At 49.3% G+C, this 22,613-nt stretch overlaps 1 protein-coding gene across 1 annotated transcript in view; it reads right to left on the reverse strand.

The window, feature by feature from the left end:
• Positions 1-18,662, reverse strand: part of ANKRD33 (ankyrin repeat domain 33) — a 30,536-nt gene extending 11,874 nt beyond the window's left edge. The window contains 8 exon segments of the mRNA XM_053556566.1: positions 4,989-5,156; positions 5,356-5,508; positions 6,369-6,567; positions 8,788-8,859; positions 9,947-10,037; positions 10,266-10,452; positions 11,447-11,534; positions 18,556-18,662. Of these exon segments, the coding sequence (XP_053412541.1) occupies positions 4,989-5,156; positions 5,356-5,508; positions 6,369-6,567; positions 8,788-8,859; positions 9,947-10,037; positions 10,266-10,452; positions 11,447-11,534; positions 18,556-18,662 (1,065 nt within the window).
• Between the last annotated feature and the right edge of the window lie 3,951 nt (positions 18,663-22,613).

A 22,613-nucleotide genomic window follows, 5' to 3' on the forward strand; every position in this document is an offset into this window, starting at 1 on the left:
TCTCAGCTTCCAGATGTGATGACAGGTAGAGCTGGGGCCAGCAATCATTGGGGAAGTGACCCAATGCAGCTTTAGTGGGATGAAACTTAGCAGGGTGGGGTACAGAATGGAGGAGGTAGCCTCTGACCTCCAGCTCTGGCCCCTTCTGGGGGTCCAGTGTGACCTGCCATAGGTCATGCCCCTTCCTCCCTAACCATGATCTACATCACAAAGCACACGGCTCATAACTCAGTGCTGGCCAGGAAGGTCTGGGATTGATTTAGGGCCTGCTCTGACCAGCTTATCCTCACTGGACTATGGCCTCGGGGGTGGGGGTGGGGACGAGGGTCATGGGTGAAGTTCAGGCAGGGGGGTCCTGACCACCACTACATCATACTTGCTGCAGAGCCTTCTGCACTCCTAGTGCATCAGAGGGGAGGTCCAGGCACAAGAGTTCAAGACTCTCATTGATTAACCCTTTCTTTCTAGCTCAGCTCAGGGCATGCTGAGCATACAGCATTCATTGTCCAGTGCGTGTTCAGGGACAGGATCCCCAGGATTCAAACTCAAGGCATTTTTTTTTTTTTTTGGAGAGTCTCACCCTGTTGCCCTGGGTAAAGTGCCATGGCATCATAGCTCACAGCAGGTAAAGTGCCATGGCATCATAGCTCACAGCAACCTCAGGCTCCTGGGCTCAAACGATCCTCTTGCCTCAGCCTCCCAAGTAGCTGGAACAATGCCCAGCTAGTTTTTCTATTTTTAGTAGAGATGGGGTCTCACTGTTTCTCAGGCTGGCCTCAAATTCCTGAGCTCAGGCGATCCACCCACCTGGGCCTCCTAGAGTGCTAGGATTACAGGCATGATTCACTGCACCTGGCCAAAGAAACGCCATCAAAGAGAGCTCCAGCTTACTGAGCAAAGAGAGCCTCAGAGAGGGCAGTTAAGCGCTAAGTATGCCCTCACCCCCATCATCACCAAACTTAGTTATAGGGAGCTGCTCAGAGCCAGGTCTCCTCAGCCTGGGTTCCATAGTCCCCTCCAAGGCTTCCTCCCTTTACCTGTGTGTTTAGCCTGGCACATTTTGCATTGCTGCTTTTCACTCATCCACCATTCTCTTCTGGAGCTATCACTGAAGAGTATCTTCTACTCTGGGCATATCAAACTTTGACCATCACCCACAGTAAATATATTTACATCTGGACCCCAGACACACGAACATATCATATAACTGAGAGCAAAATCTTATAAAACTCTGATACACTGTTATAGTTTCTACTCTATTATATTTTGTTGGAAGAAAAACAGTTGTTAAAATGATTTTATGGACAGCTAAGGGGCTGGCATTTATAATTTATAAAAAGTAATCTCTTATATTTTTATACGTTTGCAAGTTTAAAAGCCCATTTTACAAACTCAAAATCCAATTATCTTCATAAAAGCCAATGAGAACAGTAAGGCAGGGTTTTTCTTTGACCCATTTTATAGATGAGAAAACAGAGACTCTGAGAGGTTAATGGACCTGCTTGAGACTGTCGAGTTGGTGAGTGCCAAGGATGGGATATCCAGGTGGGTCTTTTATGACCCGTAGTCCCCTCTGCCCCGTAGTTTCTCTCCTCTCCTCTGCTGCACTTCCAATCCAGTTCATTGTCTTTTTCCAGTTTGAAGGCCATCCCCTCTCATGGGGAAGATGGAAGGACATAGCAGCTGAGTAATTCTGTTTTCCATGTCATCTGTTAACACTGCACCATCTGTCAATTCCACCCTCAGCCTCCCACCCTCTACCCAAGGGGCCAGAGTGGGGGAGGAGGCCATTTGACCGGAGTCTGGGCCTCCAGGACCCCTCCCACCAAGGGACTAAGAACACCCACAGAAAGCTCATTTTCCTGCTCAGAACCAATGGCAGTGGACTAGAATTACAGGGGGACTACCCCAGAGCAAGCCCGGAGGAAGGACTTTCTGAGGTCAGTGGGATAAAACAGCATGAGTCACCCCACCCCTTGTCTTCATGCCTGTCCCTGCACCCCACCTTGGTGAGGCTCCAGAGCTGTGAGGAGGGTAGCTGATCCCAGCAGTAGAATCCCTGCAAGCCGCCTGGAGTAGGGCAGAGTGAGTCCATCTTACAGGGGCTGGGCAGATTTATGGGGCCTCGGGTGTGGCTGGCTGTTACTCAGTCTCTGACTTTTTAATTCCCCAGGCTCTTCACCCACCCCACCCCCTCCCCAGAAGGCCTTTGTGCAGGACAATGAGGAATCTATAAATTCCAGGGGACAGGGACTGGGGGAAGGGAACACCAGCCACTTCAGCTCCCCCTATCCACCCTGGGACCCTGCATAGATAGCAAGGAGAGGCTGCCCCATCTCATCTGATCCACCCTGATGCCCAGGGAGAAGGGTGGACTGAGTGACAAGGCTGTCTTGGCAGATGAAGAAGCTGAAGCACAGAGGCAGAGGGTGTCTCTATCCCTGTTTCTTTTTTTTTTTGGTAGAGACAGAGTCTCACTTTATGGCCCTCGGTAGAGTGCCGTGGCCTCACACAGCTCACAGCAACCTCCAACTCATGGGCTTAAGCGATTCTCTTGCCTCAGCCTCCCGAGTAGCTGGGACTACAGGCACCCGCCACAACACCCAGCTATTTTTTGGTTTTGCAGTTTGGCCGGGGCCGGGTTTGAACCCACCACCACCCTCGGTATATGGGGCCGGCGCCCTACCGACTGAGCCACAGGCGCCGCCCTCTATCCCTGTTTCATTCCATCTACTTTTCACTCATATATATACGTTCTCTTCCTCTTACTTGTCTCCCAGTCATTCCCTCACTCAGGCAGTCACTCAACAAACACCTATGGGGCTCTAGTTCTGTGCCAGAATGGGTACAGAGGAGGGAGTAACTGGTGAGGAGCACCGCCCCCCCCATCCCTGGGCTATACAGCAGGGGGCTGGGGTTCTAGAGGAGCCAAAGTGAAGCTTCCGGCCCCAGCTTTCCTAGCTGGTAACCTACCCTCTCCTTTCTGCCGTCCGCAAGCCCTCTGCAGCTGCTGAAGCTTTCATGACTTTTGAGTTTAATCCTGAGGATGACGTTGGGAGTTAGTATTACCTATGCCTGGCCTATCATTTTGCCAGTGCAGCCTCAAGAGGATAAAGGGTTGTCCCAGATCACCCCTCTGGTGGGTTGACATCTGAACCAGAAACCAGGCTGCCCTTTCCTCTGCACCACCCTCAGTGCTGTGGGGGTCCAGAGTATGTGTGGGGATGGCATGTGACTAACCTTCCTCTTTTACCCCTTTGCCCGAGCTAGCTCTGTGCCCGCTTCGAGGCTGATCCTTCCCTGGTGTCCCTGTGTGGATATGTGTGTGGGGTGTGTCTACTTCACAGGGGAATTGTATGAGATGGTTAAAACATGTAAAATAACTTAGAATGATGCCTGACAAATAGTAAGCACTCAAAAAGTGTTGGATGCTAAGATTATAGTTATAACAAACTACCAGTCTGCCCATGTGTGCAAGGCCTCTGGGTGTTTACCCAGGTGGATACAGGTTTTTGCAGCTGGCCTCAGAGAGGGGAGACTCTCATCCACTTCATTCCCCAGGGACTCCGTCTTTCCTTAAATGTATGCAGTAGTATCCAGTACCTCCTAGGTTTGTAACCAGACATTGTGCGGGAGAATAAGAAAGACAAAGTCCCTGAGCTTATGAAGCTGACATTCTGGTAAGTGAAACAGACCACAAACCAAATGAATAAGAAAGATAATTACAGAATGTGGTGAGTCCTATGGAAGAAATATATACGGTTAAGTGATATGTGGGATCGGGCATGTGGGGCTGCTTTAGTATTGTGGTCAGGGATGATGGAAAGGTGACATTCCTGTGAAGGATTAGGGCAGGGCAGTCCAGGAAAAGGGACCAGCAAGGCCAAGGCCAGAGGTGAGGGAAAGCTTGCCAAGTTCAAGGAAGAGAAAGGCAGCCAGTGTGAGTGGCAGAGGGGTGAATGATTGGAAGAGAGGCCAGTGTAGGCAAGGACGGTGGTAAAATGTTGGGGCTTCTTCCCAGGGAAGCCAGGAGCGGTTGTTAAGCAGGGAGTGCCGTGCTCTCGTTTTTTTCCTGATTTGTATTTTTAAATATTTCCTTGGCTGCTGTGTGAATTGATTGTCTGGGAACCTGGGAGAACAGACCAGAGCCTTTGCAATTGTGCAAGAAAGTATTAGGGACTTGGACAGTTGGGGGGGGACTGATTAGGATCTGTCTTTAAGACAAAGGGACAAGATTCAGGGTGAGGGTAGCAAAGGAATTCAGGAGGGGAGAAAGGACCAGAGAGCCAAACTGGTTGTTTCTACCCTGGGCCAAAAAAGTCCTCTGGCCTTGCTCCTGCCCCACAGGGGCCAACCCTAGCCATCTGCTCTCTACCCCTTTACAGTCAGCAGTCCCAAATGAAGGGCAGTCCAGGCCGGCTCTTTCCAACTTTTTGCAGAAAAGGTGTCTCCGGCTCTCCTTCCTGGAACCCTCTTCACCCACAGCCAGGCACCACCTCCTTTTTAAGTCACAACTTGCACAACCGCACAATTTCCTTCTCCCCAGCCCCAGCCACTGGCTCAACCTGAAAATCTTCGGAGCTCTAAAATCTTCTGGGCTTGTTAGTGCCCTGGCCTGAAAACTACTCTTGAGGAAGTGGACAGAGGGATAGGATTTGCCTTTCCCAAGGGGCTCCTGTCCCAGGATGAGGGGATGTCTCCACCTGGCACACACTCCTCTTCCCCTAGAAGCTAGGACGCCGAGCACTGGGCGCCAGAGCCCCTCCCCGGGACCCCGCCAGCCTTAGGCCAGGGGAGGCCCTGTCCCTCTTGCCGGAGCCGAGCCGGAGTCCATCTTCCGGCCCCGGGCTACGGGTGGGGGGAGGTCCGTGCCCTAATTGCTGCCATCTGCTCCTCCTCCTCCTCCTCCCATGGCCGGGGGGGGGGGGGGGGGAGGGTCTGGAGTCGCGCGCTGTCGCAGCCCCACTTCTCCCAGCGCCCGGTCTTACGCTCACCCGGGGCCCTGGAGCGGGCGGGGTTTCCCGGGTGGCCCTCGAGCCGCCCACAGGGGTAGTGCGAGGTGAATCCAGAGCACCCCACCAGCCTGTTTGGTCGAGGGCAGCTTCAGTCGAAGTCTCAAAGCGCTGCAAGAGAGCCAACGGGTTCGCGTTCTGCTCCTAGGAGTGGGAGGTGTGTGTGTGGGGTGTCCCTCAGAACTGGGCGGATTCGTCTGGTGTGTGGGCGGGAGGGCACCCACGACGCCAAAGCTGAGCCAGGAGCCCTGGGGAGGAGGCAGAACTTGGCTCTTCAGAGCGGGCTGGAATCCCCCCACCCCCAACCCCTTCCTCCCAACCCCTCACTCCTGATACCCCCTACCCCACGACTGGGGGACCTCGGGCACCGTTCAGGGTCCTTGTCTGTAAGATGGGGACCCAACTCCTGCTTCTTGGGTGTGCCGGAGCATGAGAGGCCAAAGTCCTGGGAGACCAGGGGCGTCAGGCCAGCCCTAGCCTTGGGAAGCCCCTGGGGCTGGGAGGATTGATGACAGGGTTGAGGTGGCCCCCTGAAAGGTGCTGTGACAGAGCTGGGAACCCTGAGACACAAAGTCAGCTGCTGTGCAAGAGGGAGTTATGAGCTGATGTCAAGGCCATTTCCTGGGGGTCTCTGCCACCGCAGGGGATTCTGTGTATTGCAGTCCTCTGTGACTGATGACTGGGGGGAGGGGGTTCAAGGAATATTTGTGGATTGCCCCTCCCAGAGCCACTAGGGTTTGTTTGTTTTCTATCCTACCTTGCCCTGGATAAAGTGCTATAATGTCATAGCTCACAGTAGCCTCAAACTCTTGGGCTTGAGCAATCCTCCTGCCTCAGCCTCCTCAGTAGCTGGGACTACAGGCTCCCACCACAACACCCAGCTATTTTTTTTATTTTTAGTAGAGGTGGTCTTGCTTTTGCTCAGGCTGGTCACCACTAGGGTTTCAAATATTCTGCGTCATTTTTTCTCATAAGAACACTTTGCCCAGCACCCAGAGTCTTTGTATTTTACCCCTCCTCACCTCTCCCCTCCCTGTATTAATATGTTATCCATGCCGGTCTCTCAAACTCCTCAAGTCAAACCGTCCTCCTGCCTCAGCCTCCCAGTTAGCTGGGACTCTAGGTGCACCTGACAAGCTCCTTTTTTGTCCTTCTGAAATTCTGCTTGCTGGAACACTCACAGGGCAAAGGAGAGTCTGGTCGCCTTGTTACAGGAAGGCACTCACTCTAGAACCCAGAACCTTGCCTTGTGACTCAGAATACCTGCTGGTTTCCTCTCCTGTAGCCTTGCTGACTCCCTCAAACCTGTTTGTCACACAGTTTAGCACCAAGCTACATTTCTCCCACAGTTATCACTATCGCTAGCCTGATGGCCTGATCCCTCAGCACGGGTGAGCCTGGGGGATGCCAAGCAGGCTTCCTCTCAACCCTGGAGGAGCTATAGCCGCGCGGTGGGGTGCAGGGGGACTGAGACATTGTGGAATCATAGGGACCACTGGACAACCTGAGGGTAACTGCAGGGGTCAGGTGGACACCCCAGTCAGTGGCTTCTGGACTGAGGTTGGAAGGAGGAAGAGGAGTTTGCCAGGGGCAAAGAGAAGCAGTGCTGCAGGTAGAAGAGCCGTCTGCCAAAACCTGGGAGTGTAAAAGTCTAGCTGCGTCTCTGGAAGAGTGCCCGGACCAAGAGTGTTGGAGGGGAGGAGACAGGTGTGTGAAAGGAGTCTGAAGTGACACACGGCCATGGAATTTTGACTTGAGTTTGTTGTAGCGAATTGAAGTATCTGCCCAGGAAGGGGAAGACAAGAACATTAATGGCCAAAGGACTGGAGCTGATGGAAAGTCAAATGAAAAGAAAGGCCAGTGCCAGCCTCGTGATAAAAAGGCTGTTCACTCACCTGGGCCTCAGACCAGGGGGACAATAGGACCTAGTGGGGACCATGATGCACAGCTAAGCCCCAGGGTGAGAGGGGATTCCTTTTTAGTTCCAGCTAGTTGTTGCCATGCAGGAATGCAAGCCTTTGTTGCCAGATATTCCAGAAAAATTAGAGATATAGATTTTTAAATAATCTGAAAATTAAAAAAAAAAGAAATGTAGATTTTTGTGTTACCCCCTGGCTTTAAATGTTGACAACTGTTTCTTTTTTTTTAATTTTAAAATTCTTAGCCCTGTCGTGGCAGGCGTCTGTAGTCCCAGCTACTTGGGAGCCTAAGGCAAGAGGATCCCTTGAGCCTGAGTTTGAGGTTGCTGTGAGCTATGATGCCATTGCACTTTACCCACGGCAACAGAGTGAGACTCTGTCTTAAAATAAAATCAAATAAAATTCCATGAATGCCCAAAATAGACACAATACAAACATAACTGAGGACTAGATTTGGCCATTGGCTTTAGTGATGCTGAAAAGCTATTGGAAGTTTTGCAAGGAGGCCAATGATCTAACAAGGCTGAATTTTAGGTCACCTGCTCAGAGGCAGTGTGGAGGAATGGCCTGGTAGCAGAAGGTCAGTGGGAGCAATTGCAATCATCCAGGCCAGAGGGTCTGAGGCCTGAACTAAAGCAGCTGACCTAGGAGAGGAGGGAAGACTTCCTAAAACTTCCCCTGCAGTGTAGGGGTCTTCAGGGATTAGCCCATCCTGAGGGGTAAGGTTTAAAGTCTTCTATCCTTTTGTCCCCTTTAAAGGTTTGCAAAAGGAAAAAAAGTCATCTTGTGGGTGAAGAGGCCTAAGTAGAATGGGGATGGCCCTGAAAATCCCCAAGGCTGGGTGCTGGTGGACCACCCATGGGGCTGGGTAAGACATTCCAAACAGCCTGTAGAGGGAGGGGCCCTGCTATGGGCGGGGCTTAGGAATCTGGCCTGGCCTTCAGGAAGACCCCAGCCAGACCTAATGGGAACCACACGTGGGGTGAGCTTGGAATACGGGATTGTCTATGACGTTTGGATTTGGAATTGGACACTTGGCAGGGGTCACTCCTACCCCCTTAAGCCTGAGGCCTCCCTTCCTAATCACTGCCAGACACATTCTGCCCTGCACCCAGCCCTGGGGCCTGCCTGGATCCTGGAGAGGGGGTACTTTTGGGGGCCCCATTTTCTACTGTTAGGACAGCATCTAAGCTCTGGGAGAATAGGGTTTTCAGGGAATTCAAGGCTTCCTGCTAGGTCAAGGAGTTGGCGCCCTCTGAGACAGCAGACTAAGATATTCTTTCCAATGTCCCCCACAACAGTGTTTCCGGAACCTACATCCCTTCTGGAGCCCTTAGCTGCTTTTGGCCTTGTAGAGACTGGTACTTTTGTACCCTCAGCCTCCATCCCTCCATTGCAGCATCTGTGAGGCTGCTCTCCTTCTGGCAGTCTTATACTGGCCCCATTCCCCCCACCATCCTCAGGCATCAGGAGCAGAGAACAACAGTGCAAAGGTCAGGGACAGAGCCCGGTGAGCAGGTGGTTTGCTCCTGAGTATCCCCTGGTAAAAACAGGGAGGGAAGCACATTTCTCCTAGCATATTTCCTGATACTTTCTTCTCCTGGCCTAGGAACTGGAGCTGTGGGAAAAGACATTTCAATGTACTATAAGGGAACCCAGAAAAATTCTTGGCCCTTATTTGAGTGGCTCACCCAGTCTTTGGGCCATTTCTGTCATCACATCTTCTAAACCCTCTTCATAGCCCTCTGACTGTGGTATATGTTTGAAGGAGAAGGGGTGCACTTTCTGCTTAAGTCTCTGACACTGCCAACGGTTCCCCTGCAGGCCCTCAGGCCCAGCCCCTTCTCCCTTGGTACCTTCCTTGAGAACTTCTAGGCAGCTTGCCCAGCATCAGGCCAGGTGCCCAGAAGCTTGGGTAGGCTGCATTCCTGGGGGAAGGGAAGAGGAGAGGAGGACTACAAGGAGCCCCCCTCCCTTCCAGCCTAGACCCCATTTGTCCCAGACTGAAGCTTTCCAGCTATGCTGAAGAGGACCAGTATAGCTCCCACAAAGCCCCTGGCAAAGATAGCAGAGCCCAGGGAAATAGGGCTCTCTCCTGGCCTCTGATAAGGATTAAGCCACTGTACCCTGGAGCTATTCCTCTCCTGGTGGGACCTAAGGTTTCCGCATTGATAGGAACTCACAGTGGGCACTAGGTGTCTGTGTGGTGAAGTGACTAGGCATGAAGGGGACTAGGTCAAACCCTTGGCAAGACAACCCAACATTCCTTCTGCAGGAATCTCCCAAGTCTCTAGAGAAGGCTTGGGGACTTCCATAGAGAAATCAGGTCCAGCAGAATGGAAAGCAGGCAGCAGTTGTGGGAGAGGACAGGGTGCTAGGGAGGAGGGACTGGGCGTTCGGGTAGTCAGTCTCTCTAACCCCACCCATCTCCATCCCCCAGCCCGGTTTCGGGAAGCTCTCCCAATGAATATTTAATAGCTAAGCGCTAGGCCTGATTGAATTTTAATGCAGGCGACCCGAGTCCGGAGCCCAAGTCCAGGCAATTAGTCAGGAGCCATTAAAGCTGACGGCGCTGATTTATGGGCAGGCCCAGGCCCGGGGCCAGGGGAGCCCTGACTGTCGGGCTGTCGGGGGAGGGGGGGATTGGGCGGACAGGGTCTCCCGCGTCGGCCAATCCCTACGGCTGTCGCGGCCTGCTTTGCATTTCATTTGCATAGACTCTCTTGCGGGCAAGCCTGTGGGAGGAGGGACGTGAGCACCTCTCGGAGCCTGACTAGGATTTATGGCTACACTAGAAAAACTCTCCGTTTTGCACGTGTAATTCTATCAGACAAGCCTGCCGGTGGAGGGATCTCCCCCACGCCCTACTAGGGTCCATTTGTGAGGGAAAATTCCGGAGGGAAAAGGAGGGAGCAGAGACTAGAGCCAACCTGGAAAGTGGCCACACCTACAGCATCCCAGGACCTAAAAAGGGTTCTGCGATTAGTAGAGACAGGAGCCTTTTAGGGCCTTTACTGTGTGCCCTGCTCCGGTCGTTTCTCCTCCCCCTCTGCTCCTCCATCCTCTCGCCTCTCACGGGGAGCTTCTGCACTCATGTACAGGGGCTCTGGGTTTTCGGGGTGCTGGATTATGCCCCAGAGGGGTCAGGTGACGCCACGGAGCTCTCGAAGGAGATGGACCTCCTCCCCTCCCCGCCCTCATCCCCCTGACCTGTGTACACGAGCTGGGACTCAGCCTGGAGTGCTCTATTGAACTATGCCCGACCCCTTAAATCATAGGTCAAGGATTTAGCCGGCCTGTCTGCTGCCACTCTGGCAGGTGGCCGCCTCCTCACCAGCTCCACCCCTTTCCAAGCCGTGGTCCACTGAGGATGTGGTGGAACGTGGCTTCCTTCCCTCACCAGACAAGCTTCCCCAAGCGTCCAGGTGTGGTCTGTGCTGGCGTGGAGAAAGCCCGTGGTCTTTGTTGGGGGCATGGGCAGTGGAACCGAGTGGATAGAGGTCTGGGCTGGGGTCCAGTCCCTACAGGGAGGCAGTGGAGAGGTTGGCAGGGAATGGAGAGACGTCAATCAAGGAAGGCTTCCTGGAAGAGGTAGGGCAGAGTAGAGAATGGAAGGAAGGGAAGGATGCGGGTGTCAAAGACAAATAAAAGGAGAGGAAATCTTCTGCAGGGAAACACCCTGTGTGAGTCAAGCGAAAAAAAGTGAAAGCTCAAAAAGCTCCACGCTTACCGGCTGTAGTGAGCACTCTCCCACAGTAGCTGGGCATGAGGCTGACTGCCCAGGCAGATGTGGCAAAGTGTGAGGGATGATAAAAATTATTATCTCTATTTAATGAGCACCTACTATGTACCTGGAATGATGCCAAGCACTTTAAATATATCGTTTCATTTACTCTTGATAGTAACCTAATGAAGTATTCTTAGAATTCCCATGTTACACCTGAGGATACTGGGGCTTCTAGGGAGGGGAGCTTGGCCAACATCACATAGCCAGTGGGTGGCAGAGCCCTTTCTTTTGTCCACTACTCCATACTGTTCACAGGTACCTCAAATTCAACTTATACTCCTCTTTTTACCCATAAACCCTGTTCCTCTCCTCTCTTATCTCTCTTTACTAGTATCTACCCGGGGATGAAGGGCGGCACCTGTGGCTCAAAGACTAGGGCGCTGGTCCCATATGCCGGAGGTGGCAGGTTCAAACCTAGCCCCGGCCAAAAACCACAAAAAAAAAAAAAAAAAAAAAAGACAGATACTGCAAGTAACCTTTGCCAAAATCCTGAGAAGTGATCTCATCAACATTGTCACTCATGCCTGAATCCTTGGTGTCATCAATCATTTACAGTTCCACAGTCTGCTTCCTAAGGTCCCTACATTCTGTTCCCTTCTCTGCCCCTGCCTCTGCTTGGTCATTCTCACTAGGACCAGGTGAGGTAAAACAGGGGCCTTATTGAGCCCTTACTATGTGTCAGGCACTGTACTGGGAGCTTTCCTGATTTTCCCCTCACTAATCCTCACCAGAAGCCTGAGAGTAGGTCCTTTGATGACTAGGGTCTTCTTTTCACAGATGAGGTGGGTGAAGTCAGAAATTCGCAGCTGTACCAGGCTTGATGGAGGAGCAGGGAGTAAACCCCACTAGATCAGGCATAACTTCAAAGTTCCTAGCCCTGCTCAGCGATTTCTCCAAACCTGCAATTTCCTAGGCTGTATCTGTGCCCCATCTTTGGTTCCCTCTTCTCCTTTCTGACATAAAGGATTATATTTGTCAAGGTGTTTGGGGCTTTGAGTTATGAAACTTTAAAATGGGTTATATAGTATTTATTATGTCACAAAACAAAAGTTCTGAGATGAGGTTGTTGGTTAACTCATTAGCCCAAAAATGTTAACAAGGGCCTAGGTTCCTTCTTCGTTTCTTGCTTGTTTCCTTGCTCTCTTTTTCTTTCCTTCTTTCATCAACTTTATTGAAATATAATTTATAAGCCTGAGCAAAATAGCAAGACCTCATCTCTGCAAACAATGGAAAAATTAGTGAGGCATGGTGGCTCATGCCTTTAATCCCAGCTACTTAGGAGGCTGGGGCAGGAGGGAGGATCTGTTGAGCCCAGAGTTCAGAGCTTCAGTAAAGTATGATGATATCTCTGTATTCTAGGCCTATAACAGAGCAAGACCCTGTCTAAAGAGGAAAAAAAGGAATATAATTTATATGCAATAGAATGCACAGATTTTGGCTGGGTGCAGGGGCTTACTTCTGTAATCCTAGCATTCTGGGAGGCCAAAGCAGGTAGATAGCTTGAGCTCATGAGTTCAAGACCAGCCTGAACAAAAGGGGAGACCCCCATCTCTACTAAAAATAGAAAAACTGTGGTAAGAGAATCACTTGAACCCAAGAGTTGGAGGTTGCTGTGAGCTCTGACGCCACAGCACTCTATCCAGGGCAACAGCTTGAGACTCTGTCTCAAAAAAAAAGAAGCACAGATTTTAAAACTGCAGTTTATAAATTTGTACCTAGTAGTCACCATTCCAACTAAGATGTGTGAAACACTGACATCGAGGTAACAAGTTTATGTCCATAGACAGTCAGTCCTTCTCCCACCCCTGCCACTGATTTCTGTCCCTATAGACCCATGTTGCATGTGCTAAACCCTGTTATGAATGGATATACTTTTTTGTGTCTGGCTTTTTTGCTTCAGAGAATGTTTTTGAGATTTCCCCATTTTATTGTGTTTATCAATAGTTCATTTTTATTACTGAATAGAACTGCATTCTACAGATAGTCTATCATATTTCTCTTTTCTCTGCAATCTCATGATTTTGGTTGTTGACCTTATAACCTGAGTTCTCTAAAAGTCACAAGGTAGATGCTGAAGCTTCAGACATCACATGTAGGCAACATTCAGAGGCCAAGGAAAGCTGTTTCTCCTTCAGCCTTGGTGAAATCTTTCAAGAAGTCTCCCCCCCGCCAAAAAAAAATCCCCTTATGTCTCATAGGTCAAAATTATGTCACATGTCCATTCTTAAATCAAACAGTAGCAGAGGGACTGGAATTCCTGAGCCTATTTATTTTTATTTATTTATTTTTTTGTAGAGACAGAGTCTCACTGTACCGCCCTCGGGTAGAGTGTCATGGTGTCACACGGCTCACAGCAACCTCTAACTCTTGGGCTTATGCGATTCTCTTGCCTCAGCCTCCCGAGCAGCTGGGACTACAGGCGCCTGCCACAACGCCCGGCTATTTTTTGTTGTTGTTGTTGCAGTTTGGCCGGGGCTGGGTTTGAACCTGCCACCCTTGGCATATGGGGCCGGCGCCCTACTCACTGAGCCATAGGCGCTGCCCCTACCGACCGGAATTCCTAAAGGTGCTTCAGACTAATTAAGATTCACACCCTGGGGCTGGGGAGGGAGGCTAAAACTTCCCCTAAGAACTTGGCAGACTGGTCCCTGAACAAAATCAAGGTTGTATTAGCAAGAAAGGAGGGCCGTGATTGCTGGTAAATACCAATAGTGACTGTTCCATCTGCTCCTTCCTCATTTAATAGGATTCAGATTTGGTGTGAGTATCCATCCTTGAAGAATATAACGTGTGTCTAACCCAGGAGTAAATTGTAATGCATCTAGATCAATCCTAGTAATGTGTCCATCTAGGGCCTGGCTTAAGTGGGAGGACAGTGGAAAACATTGCTTGTGGCCACCTAACATTCATTCTCCTCCCTACTTCCTTCTAAATTTTTTTTAGAGTTACACTGTGCCTAACTAAACTTAAGAATGAGAAACGAACAAACAAAAAAACTTAAAAAAATCTTTCTATGATTTCTTGCGCTAGGTATGGCAATGTGACCAAGTTCTGACTAATGAGATGTAAACAGAACTGTTCGATGGGATATCTAAGAAGGCTATTTAAGGGAGCTGACTCTGCTGAGGAACATTTTGCCCTTCTGTTTTTGTTCCTTTGGTCTATAACATGCATCTATCTATGGCTGGAACTCCAGCAGCCATTTTGGAATGTGGGGTAAATTTGAGAATGGAATTACTTGAGCCAGGCATGGTGGCTCATGCCTATCATCCTAGCAACTTGGGAGGCTGAAGCCAGAGGATTGCTTGAGGCCCAGAGTTCCAGCTTTGGCCGTATAGTGATATCCTGTCTCTAAAAAAATAAGAAACTAGCCAGGCATGAGTGAGGCACATTTGTATCCCAGCTACTCTGGGAGGCTGAGGCAGGAGTATTGCTTGAATCAAAGAGTTCAAGGCTGTCGTTAGCTATAATCATACCACTGAACTCCAGCCTTTGTGACAGAATAAGACCCTGTCTCTAAAACAAACAAACAGAAAAATCACAAGAGATGGCCTGGATTTCTGATGACATTGACACTATGGTACCTACCCATCAGCACTGCCTACCTCCAGTCCTCTGTGAAAGGGAATAATCTTCAATTTTTTGTTTTCTTTTTTGAGACAGAGTCTCACTTTGTCACCCTGGGTAGAGTCCCATGGTGTCATAGCTGATAGCAAACTCAAGCTCTTGGGCTCAAGAGATTCTCTTGTCTCAGCCTCCCAAGTAGCTCGGACTACAGGCACCCGCCACAAGGTCCAGTTACTTTTTAGAGATGGGGGTCTCACACTTGCTCAGGCTGATGTCAAACATGTGTACTCAGGCAATCCACCTCCCTCGGCCTCCAGAATACTAGGATTACAGGTGTGAGCCACTGTGGCCAGCCTCAATCTTACTTAAATCACTCTGAGTTTAACATATGCAACTTAACCTAATCTAACACAGGCTGCAACACAACTTCTGGTCAATGATATGAAAGGGAAATCTTCTGGATATCTTCAGGAAAGATGCCATTGCTCTTAAAAGAAGCACCTGGCACTTGGGCAGGCCGAGAATTATGTGGGGCCAGAAGTTCAAGACCACCCTGGGCAACATGGCAACATATTGAGACCCCATTCCTACAAAAAATTAAAAAATTAGCTGGGCATGGTGATACACACCACTCAGTAGGCTGAGACAAAAGGTTCACTTGCAATCAGAAGTTTGAGGATGCAGTGAGCTCTGATCAGGCCACTGTACTCCAGCAATCCAGCCTGGGCAGCAGAATGAGACCTAGCCTAAAAAAAAAGGAGGTAATTGAGAGAAATTGGGAATTCTTGACCCCTCAAAGGATGCTTAGAATTGCACCCACTGGTTTGTGACCTTGAAAGAAACCATACAGGGATACAGCAGATATGCTGTGGATATTAGAGTGCAAAGAGGAAGGAACCTGGGTCCTTGAAGATAATATAGTTTCTGAATTAATCAGCTCCCTGCCACCATTTCTCAAGACTTCTTATGTAACATACTTCACTTCATCAATTCTAAAATGCGTATTTCTTCACATTTTAGCTTTTTGAAATCAGTATACATCTTGCAATCAATGGCATCTTAATCTCTGTCAACCAAATGGCAGCTTTGACTTGGCTGTCTTGTATGTGTGAATTTGGTGTTTTTTGTGGTGTCATGACACAGCAACTATAACCCCATGTTTTGGTCCACAAACCTTGCAAAGACTCTTTGAGTCCCAGCTGATTTTTGATTCTCTGGCAAGGTTCAGAAGGAAATCCTGGGGGTTTATAGTGGATGTGGTAAGTGGCTTGCAAAATGGCCCCCTATGGTCTTAAGATCCCACAGTCCATACCCTTGTGCCCCACTGTTGTAGGGTTGGTCTGGTGACCAGTACCATACAGCAGAAATCACATATGTCACTTTTGATATTGGGTTGGAAAAAGACTATAGCTTCTGTCTTGAATGCTCACTGTGCTCTGTCTTTGATCATTTGCTGCCATGTCCCGAAGACAGTGAGGAAGGCTATAGAGGGGCCCAAATAGTGAGGACCTGAGGTATCCAGCCAATAGCCAGCTAGGAGCTACAGTCTGCCAAAAGCAAGTGAGTGAACTGGGAAATGGTCTCTCCAGCCCCATGTGACTGCAGCCGCCAGCAGACAGCTGGAGTGCAGCCTAATGAGAGACCATGAGCCAGATCCACCCAGCCACTGCCAGATTCTTTCTTTTTCTTTTTCTTTTCTTTCTTTTTTTTTTTTTTTGAGACAGAGTCTTACTATGTTGCCCTCAGTAGAGTGCTATGGCATCGTAGCTCACAGCAACCTCCAACTCTTGGGTTTAAGCGATTCTCTTGCCTCAGCCTCCCAAGTAGCTGGGAACTACAGGCGCCCACAACAAGGCCCAGCTATTTTCTTTTTGTAGTTGTTTTTGTCATTGCTGTTTGGCAGGCCAGGGCTGGGTTCGAACCTGCCAGTCCTGGTGTATGTGGCTGGCACCCTAGCCACTGAGCTACAGGTGCTGAGCCAACTCCCAGATTCTTGAACCATAGGAAGTATAGGTAAATGCTGGGTGCTTAAAGCTACTAAGATTTGGGATAATTTTTTATGCAGCAATAGATAATTAGTTCAGTAAAACACTCTTTCAAGAAATATTCCATGTCACCAGTACTCTTGATGGTCCAGATGATAATGATTCTGTGTTAAAAAAAACACATTGACAGCTCAGAGTTGAAAAGTGATTCCAAGAATCAGGCTCTGAGTATGATAAGGTTTAAAAAAAAACTTTAACTAATTTACTTCACCCAGGTTTTCTTTGTTACGTACGTATAGAGTAACTTATGGTAAAAGTGTATTGCCACTTTGAGGGGCCAAGGCAAGAGGATCGCTTGAGATCAGGAGTTCGAGACCAGCCTGAGCAAAAGCAAGACCCCATCTCTAAAAAAATAGCCAGGCGATGTGGTGGGCACCTGTAGTCCCAGCTACTCAGGAGGCTGAGGCAAGAGAATCACTTGAGCCCAGGAGTTGGAGGTTGCTGTGAGCTATGAAACTTTATCAGGGCAACAAAAGTGAAACTGCCTCTGGTGGTGCCTGTGGTGCAAAAGAGTAGGGCACAGGTCCCACATGCCAGAGGTGGTGGGTTCAAACCCAGCCTCACCCCAAAACTGCAAATAAATAAATAAATAAATAAAAGTGAAACTGTCTCAAAAAAAAATTCTAAGTTATAAGAAATCATTTTCAGTTTAACTGGCAATGTGTTTTTCTTTCTAATGACCCATAAAGTAGCAATACTTCTTAACATCAAAGACAGCTAAATTGGACCAAATATTATTCCTTGTTGTATAATACAAGCCGTTGGTAAGGGGTGTTTTCTAGCCCTTGCAGCAAAGGGTCTTAATTCAGGGGCATACAGGAGTAGCGTTGAGAAAGAAGAAGTGAGCGAGGGGAGGAGAGATCAAGTGCAGGAGAGCACAGGGAGAGCTTGGTAGGGTTGTATGGAAATAACTTAAAAATCTTTGTAGGCGGCAGGGCTCAGTGGCTCACACCTGTAATCCTAGCACTCTGGGAGGCTGAGGAGGGCTGATCACCTGAGCTCGGGAGTTCAAGGCCAGCTTGAGCAAGAGTTGAGACTGTTTCTACTAAAAAAGGAAAAACTAGCTGGGTGTCATGGCAGGTGCCTATAGACCAGCTACTTGGGAAGTAGGGCAGGAGGATCGCTTGAGCCAAAGAGTTTGAGGTTCCTGTGAGCTATGATGCCGTGACACTCTACCCAGGGAACAGAGTGAGACTCTATTTAAAAAAAAAAAAAGAGTATATATATGTAGATTCAGGAATTGTTCACTGTTTAAGTGTGTTCATCCAGATCCTCCCATGTGTTATTAAGAACCTGGTGCCTAGCAATTGCTGGCTGCATTGGAAATGTTGGTATTTCCCAGACAAAAAATAAGGACATGTGGCCAGATACAAGAGTTTTCCTGTATTTTTAAATTATATTTGCCTCCACAAGCCCATACAGTTTATGGTTTATGGCTAATGCAAGGGAATATGGAAACAAGCCCGAGGAGAGACGTTTCCTTGGGGGTATCAGATGCTCCTCTCAGCTCCCCAGGGTATGGCCAATTACTGAGCAAGTGCCCAGGAGCCAGAATTGGCCCAGGGCTTGACAAGGGACTGGGGTTGGGGAACCACTTAGTATTTTGAACAGAGTTAAGCATGAATCAGGATTCATAGACTTTTTTATTGGAGACAGAGTCTCACGCTCTGTGGCCTGGGCTAGAAGCTGGAGTGCAGTGCCATCATCATAGCTCACAGCAACCTCAAACTCCTGGACTCAAGCGATCCTCCTGTCTCAGCCTCCCAAAGTGCTAGGATTACAGGCAAGAGCCACCAGGCCTGCCCAGGATTCATAGACTTTGACGGGTCAGCTACTGGTCTCATAGGCATCATCTTCCCACACGGAGGGAGTGGGTATCCATCAACAAACACACTTTACAGAGGGGGAAGCTGGGGCCCCGGGAGTTAAGTTCACAGGGTAAGATTCCAAATGGGCAATCTGGCTCCAAAGGCTACTCATGTCTTAGTCACTATACTTCAGCATTTGAGATCTGTGGGGAATTTGGCGACGGCTGATCCAAGCCCCTGATTTTACAGTTGAGAAAGCAGGGTCTGCAGAAGGGATGGGGACTTGCCCAAGGTCCACAGGGACAGGGCGGCTGGGCAGGACTAGGCCGCGCGGTGGATTCGTTTGTGTAAGGGGGGCGGGGCTGCAGGCAGGGACGCAGCTGCTCTCCCTCCACCCCCAGTGCAGAGTGCCCCTACTTTCCATTTTGGGAAAGGGCACAACTTGATGGGGGGTGGGGAGTGGAGAGGAGTAGATTCGCGAAGCCGCCGGCCTCCTTCATTCTCCGGATTCCCGAGGCGGCCATTGTCCGGGAGGAATGTTGGGCCGGCAGCGCCGAGGGCGGGGCCTCTTCCTGTGCCCGGACAAGCCTGCTTTGTGCTCTCCGCCCCGTCCCCTCCTGGCCTTCACCAGCCAGGCCTTCTGAGCACTTTTCAGGGTAGGTCTCCGAGCGATGAAGCTACTACTCGGAGAGGCGTGGGCGGCGGGACCACTCTGGAAGGTCAGTCTGGGAGGGCTGCCTGGAGGAGATGTACGAGCGCCACCCAGAGGCTGGGCCAGGGGGCTCCTCACAGCTAACAGCCTGCATTCCTACCCTTTGGTTACTAGGACTTTATCCTAAGGCAATCATTAGATGCGTGCACAAAGATGGATGTTACAAGTCTGTTCGTCAAGATTTTATTTCTGGAAACTTGTTAAATAAATTCTTGCACGTCCACATGATGGAGTATTAAGTTGTCATTAACCATTTTGTGGTATAAATCTATTCTGCATAGGAAAAGATGTTCAAAATATTTGTCTGTTGAGCAAAGCAGTTAACAAAACAGTGTGAAGTCCACCCCCCCGAAGAATACAGCATGTCCCCAAAGTCTCCATACATAGGAAAATTAACAAACTTGCCTGACTCAGGTATCTTGGAATGTGTTCCCCTTGAGTGGGAGAGGAGATTCATAGAGGGAGAGAGAGTAGAAAGAGGTGGCCAGCACGTAAAAAATATTTTGTACAATTTTGTAATGAATATTCTGTACACTTAGCAACAATTTCCCGTTTTTTCTATGTATGGTGAAAACATAGATTAATATTAGATCGCTCCAAAATGTTATCAGTAGTTGTCACTAGGAGGTGGGATTAAGGAAGATGCTTGATTTTTAATTTTTTGTTTTGTGCTTATCTATATTTTTAAATTTTTGTGAAAAGGTATTTTACTTGCATAACTCTAACCACCTGCTGCTCTGAGCTGGGTGTTTTTCACCCCACAGAAGTTTTTCTCCAACATGTTTCCTTCTCTGGGAGGGTACGCAGAGACAGCTGTTGAGGCATCAGAAAAATGAGCTTAAAAATAAAAGCAGTAACTCACTTAGCATTTTTTAAAGTGCTTCCACACACATTGTCTTATCCAAATCTCATCATGATCCTGTGAGGTCACATCATCACCTTTTTCCAGGTGAGGAGACAAGCTCCTGGAGGTTAAGTGGCTCCCCCAGAGGCAGTGCAGAAAAGTCATGGAGCTGGGATTTAGTCCAAGGTTTCTGACCTTCAACCAGTGTGCCCCAGTGCCTCCCCTTTTATGTCTACCACAACATCTGGCATTTGCTTGTCTCTCTCCCCCACTGACCCTGAATTTCTTTAGGAAGCACAGGAGTCTTATTCAAGTCTAATAGACCTAGGGATCAGTATGTGCTGTTGAATGAAAGAAAGAATGAACATTTGAACCTGGAACCCTGGCAGAGCTGGACATGGCAGATCCACAAACTTGTTCTTTGTAGCCTGTTCTCATTTTTGTTTTTGTTTAAGAGATAAGGGTCTCCTTCTGTTGCCCAGGCTGGAGTGCAGTGACCTATCATACCTCACTGTAGCCTCCACCTCCTGGGCTCAAGCAATCCTCCCACCTTTTCCTCCCAAGTAGTGGGATTACAGGGTGCATACCAACACACCTGGCTAATTTTTAAATTTTTTTGTAGAGACTGAGCGTACCTGTGTTGCCCAGGCTGGTCTCAAACTCCCGACTGGCCTCCTGAAGTACTGGGATTATAAGAATGAGCCACCTCACCTAGCCTGTAGCCTGTGTATTTTTATACTTGCTATATTTTCTGCATTTGTATCTCTTTTGTTCTTTTTTTTCTTTTTGTAGAGACAGAGTCTCACTGTACCGCCCTCAGGTAGAGTGCCGTGGCGTCACACGGCTCACAGCAACCTCTAACTCTTGGGCTTACGCGATTCTCCTGCCTCAGCCTCCCAAGCAGCTGGGATTACAGGCGCCCGCCACAACGCCTGGCTATTTTTTTGTTGCAGTTTGGCCGGGGCTGGGTTTGAACCGGCCACCCTCGGCATATGGGGCCGGCGCCCTACTCACTGAGCCACAGGTGCCGCCCCATCTCTTTTGTTCTTTAACATTTTGAAAATGTTTTTGGAAAATGGCTGACAGCAAGAGCTGCCACCAGAACAGCTTTGACTAAATCTTTTTTTTTATTTGTCCGGGGCTGGGTTTGAACCCACCACCTCCAGCATATGGGACCGGCACCCTACTCCTTGAGCCACAGGGGCCACCCAGCTTTGACTAAATCTTAAACAAAGTATCAAGGGTGGCGCCTGTGGGACTGTCTCTACAAAATAAATAAATAAATAAACAAAGTATCAAAGGGGCCAGGATTGGTTCCCTCCCTGCTACACACACCAGCAGTTGGAGGATGCCACTCTTGAGGTCAAGGGAGCAGAGAGGAGACCCTTGGTCAGCTCCTTTCCCTACCTGAAGGGAGGGTTTCTGTCTAAGACCAATGCCTGGGAAGGATGAGATTCCACACACTGAGCCTTGCTGAGCATGCACCCTCCGTTGCACAGCCTCACAGTCCCTCCAGTGCAGGTTCAAGGGGGAGCTGTGGCTCCAGAGGTCAGGCCAGTTAGGGAAGGCATCCTAGAGGAGAGACTTGGAAGGCTGGTTCAGAAAGGGGAGGAGAATAGGGCTAAAAGAGAGAAACAGGGGACCTGCCTTGGTAGTCTGGTCCTGGATAATATAAGTACAACCAGATGTGCTGGGAATCTCCTGTCAGTCCCCAGTGAAGGCAGAGTGGGGGTGGGGAGATCTCTGGGCCACTTGGATTTCCAGATTCCTATTCTGCCCTGGGTCTATAAGTTTTAGGGAGGGAAGAAACCCAGTGGAGTTCCAGATGGGCTTGCATGTTAAAGAGTGGGTCATACACCATGAGGGGGAGTCGTCTGCCTTTGGAAAGGATAGGATGGGCTCTAAGAAGCAGTGTTCTGGGCTAAATCCAGAAACCTAGGAAAAAAAAAAGATTTGAAAAGCTCTTGGGGTGAAAAACTCTAGCTCTTTTGGGGTGAGGGACAGCTAGGGAAGGCTTTACAGAGAAGGGCACACTTGAGTTGGGTGTGAAGGATGAATAGGAGCTTACCAGGCAAAGTAGGGAAATAAGATTCCAGGCAGAGAGACTCTGAGGTATTAAAGTGGTGTGGGTATTTAGTGAGAGGCTCTATGGGTCTATAAAATATATGCTGGGATCAATTCGGGATGCTGGTCCAAAAGCTGTTTTGTACAACGGGGGTGGGAAGGGTGGATGTGTTTCTGCTTATAGACTGAACAACAGGGTCAGATGTGGAGTGGGGATTTTGGAAGTGGGAAATTAGGGTCCCTAAGTGCTGAGCTTCAGGGGGTGGGGGTTGGCAGCCAGCTCCAGTTCATCCTCTCAAGTCTTGTGTAGTGAGGCAGAGCTGGGTCTGCCCAGAGGAGGCAAAATTTTTTCTAATTCCTCTAGAGGGATCCTAAGCAGCACGTGGAGTAGGGATCAGACCCAGGCACAGTTTGTAGCTCAGTCGAAAGGCAAAGTTAGGGAAATAAGATTCCAGGCAGAGAGACTCTGAGGTATTAAAGTGGTGTGGGTATTTAGTGAGAGGCTCTATGGGTCTATAAAATATATTGCTGGGATCAATTTGGGATGCTGGTCCAAAAGCTGTTTTGTACAATGGGGGTGGGAAGAGTGGGGGTTTCAGCAGGACTGGTGAGGCATTGGGAACTGGGCCTTGAAGGTCAACCAGCCAGAAAAAGAAGGGCTAGGCCTTCCATTTCTCAGGAGAGTAGTCCAAGCAAGGTAGCAGCCAGCCGGGTGTGGTGTCCGCTGGGCACACACCCCAATCCCCCAGCCCAGACACACTTCCTTCCTTTCTTGCTCATAATGACTCCTGAGTGGCTGATCAGAGGTCCACAAAGAGAGGCCTCCCCGCCCTTTCCTCTTCCTCTCTTCCATTT

Source organism: Nycticebus coucang, chromosome 12, assembly GCF_027406575.1.
Source record: "Nycticebus coucang isolate mNycCou1 chromosome 12, mNycCou1.pri, whole genome shotgun sequence".
Lineage (NCBI taxonomy): Eukaryota > Metazoa > Chordata > Mammalia > Primates > Lorisidae > Nycticebus > Nycticebus coucang.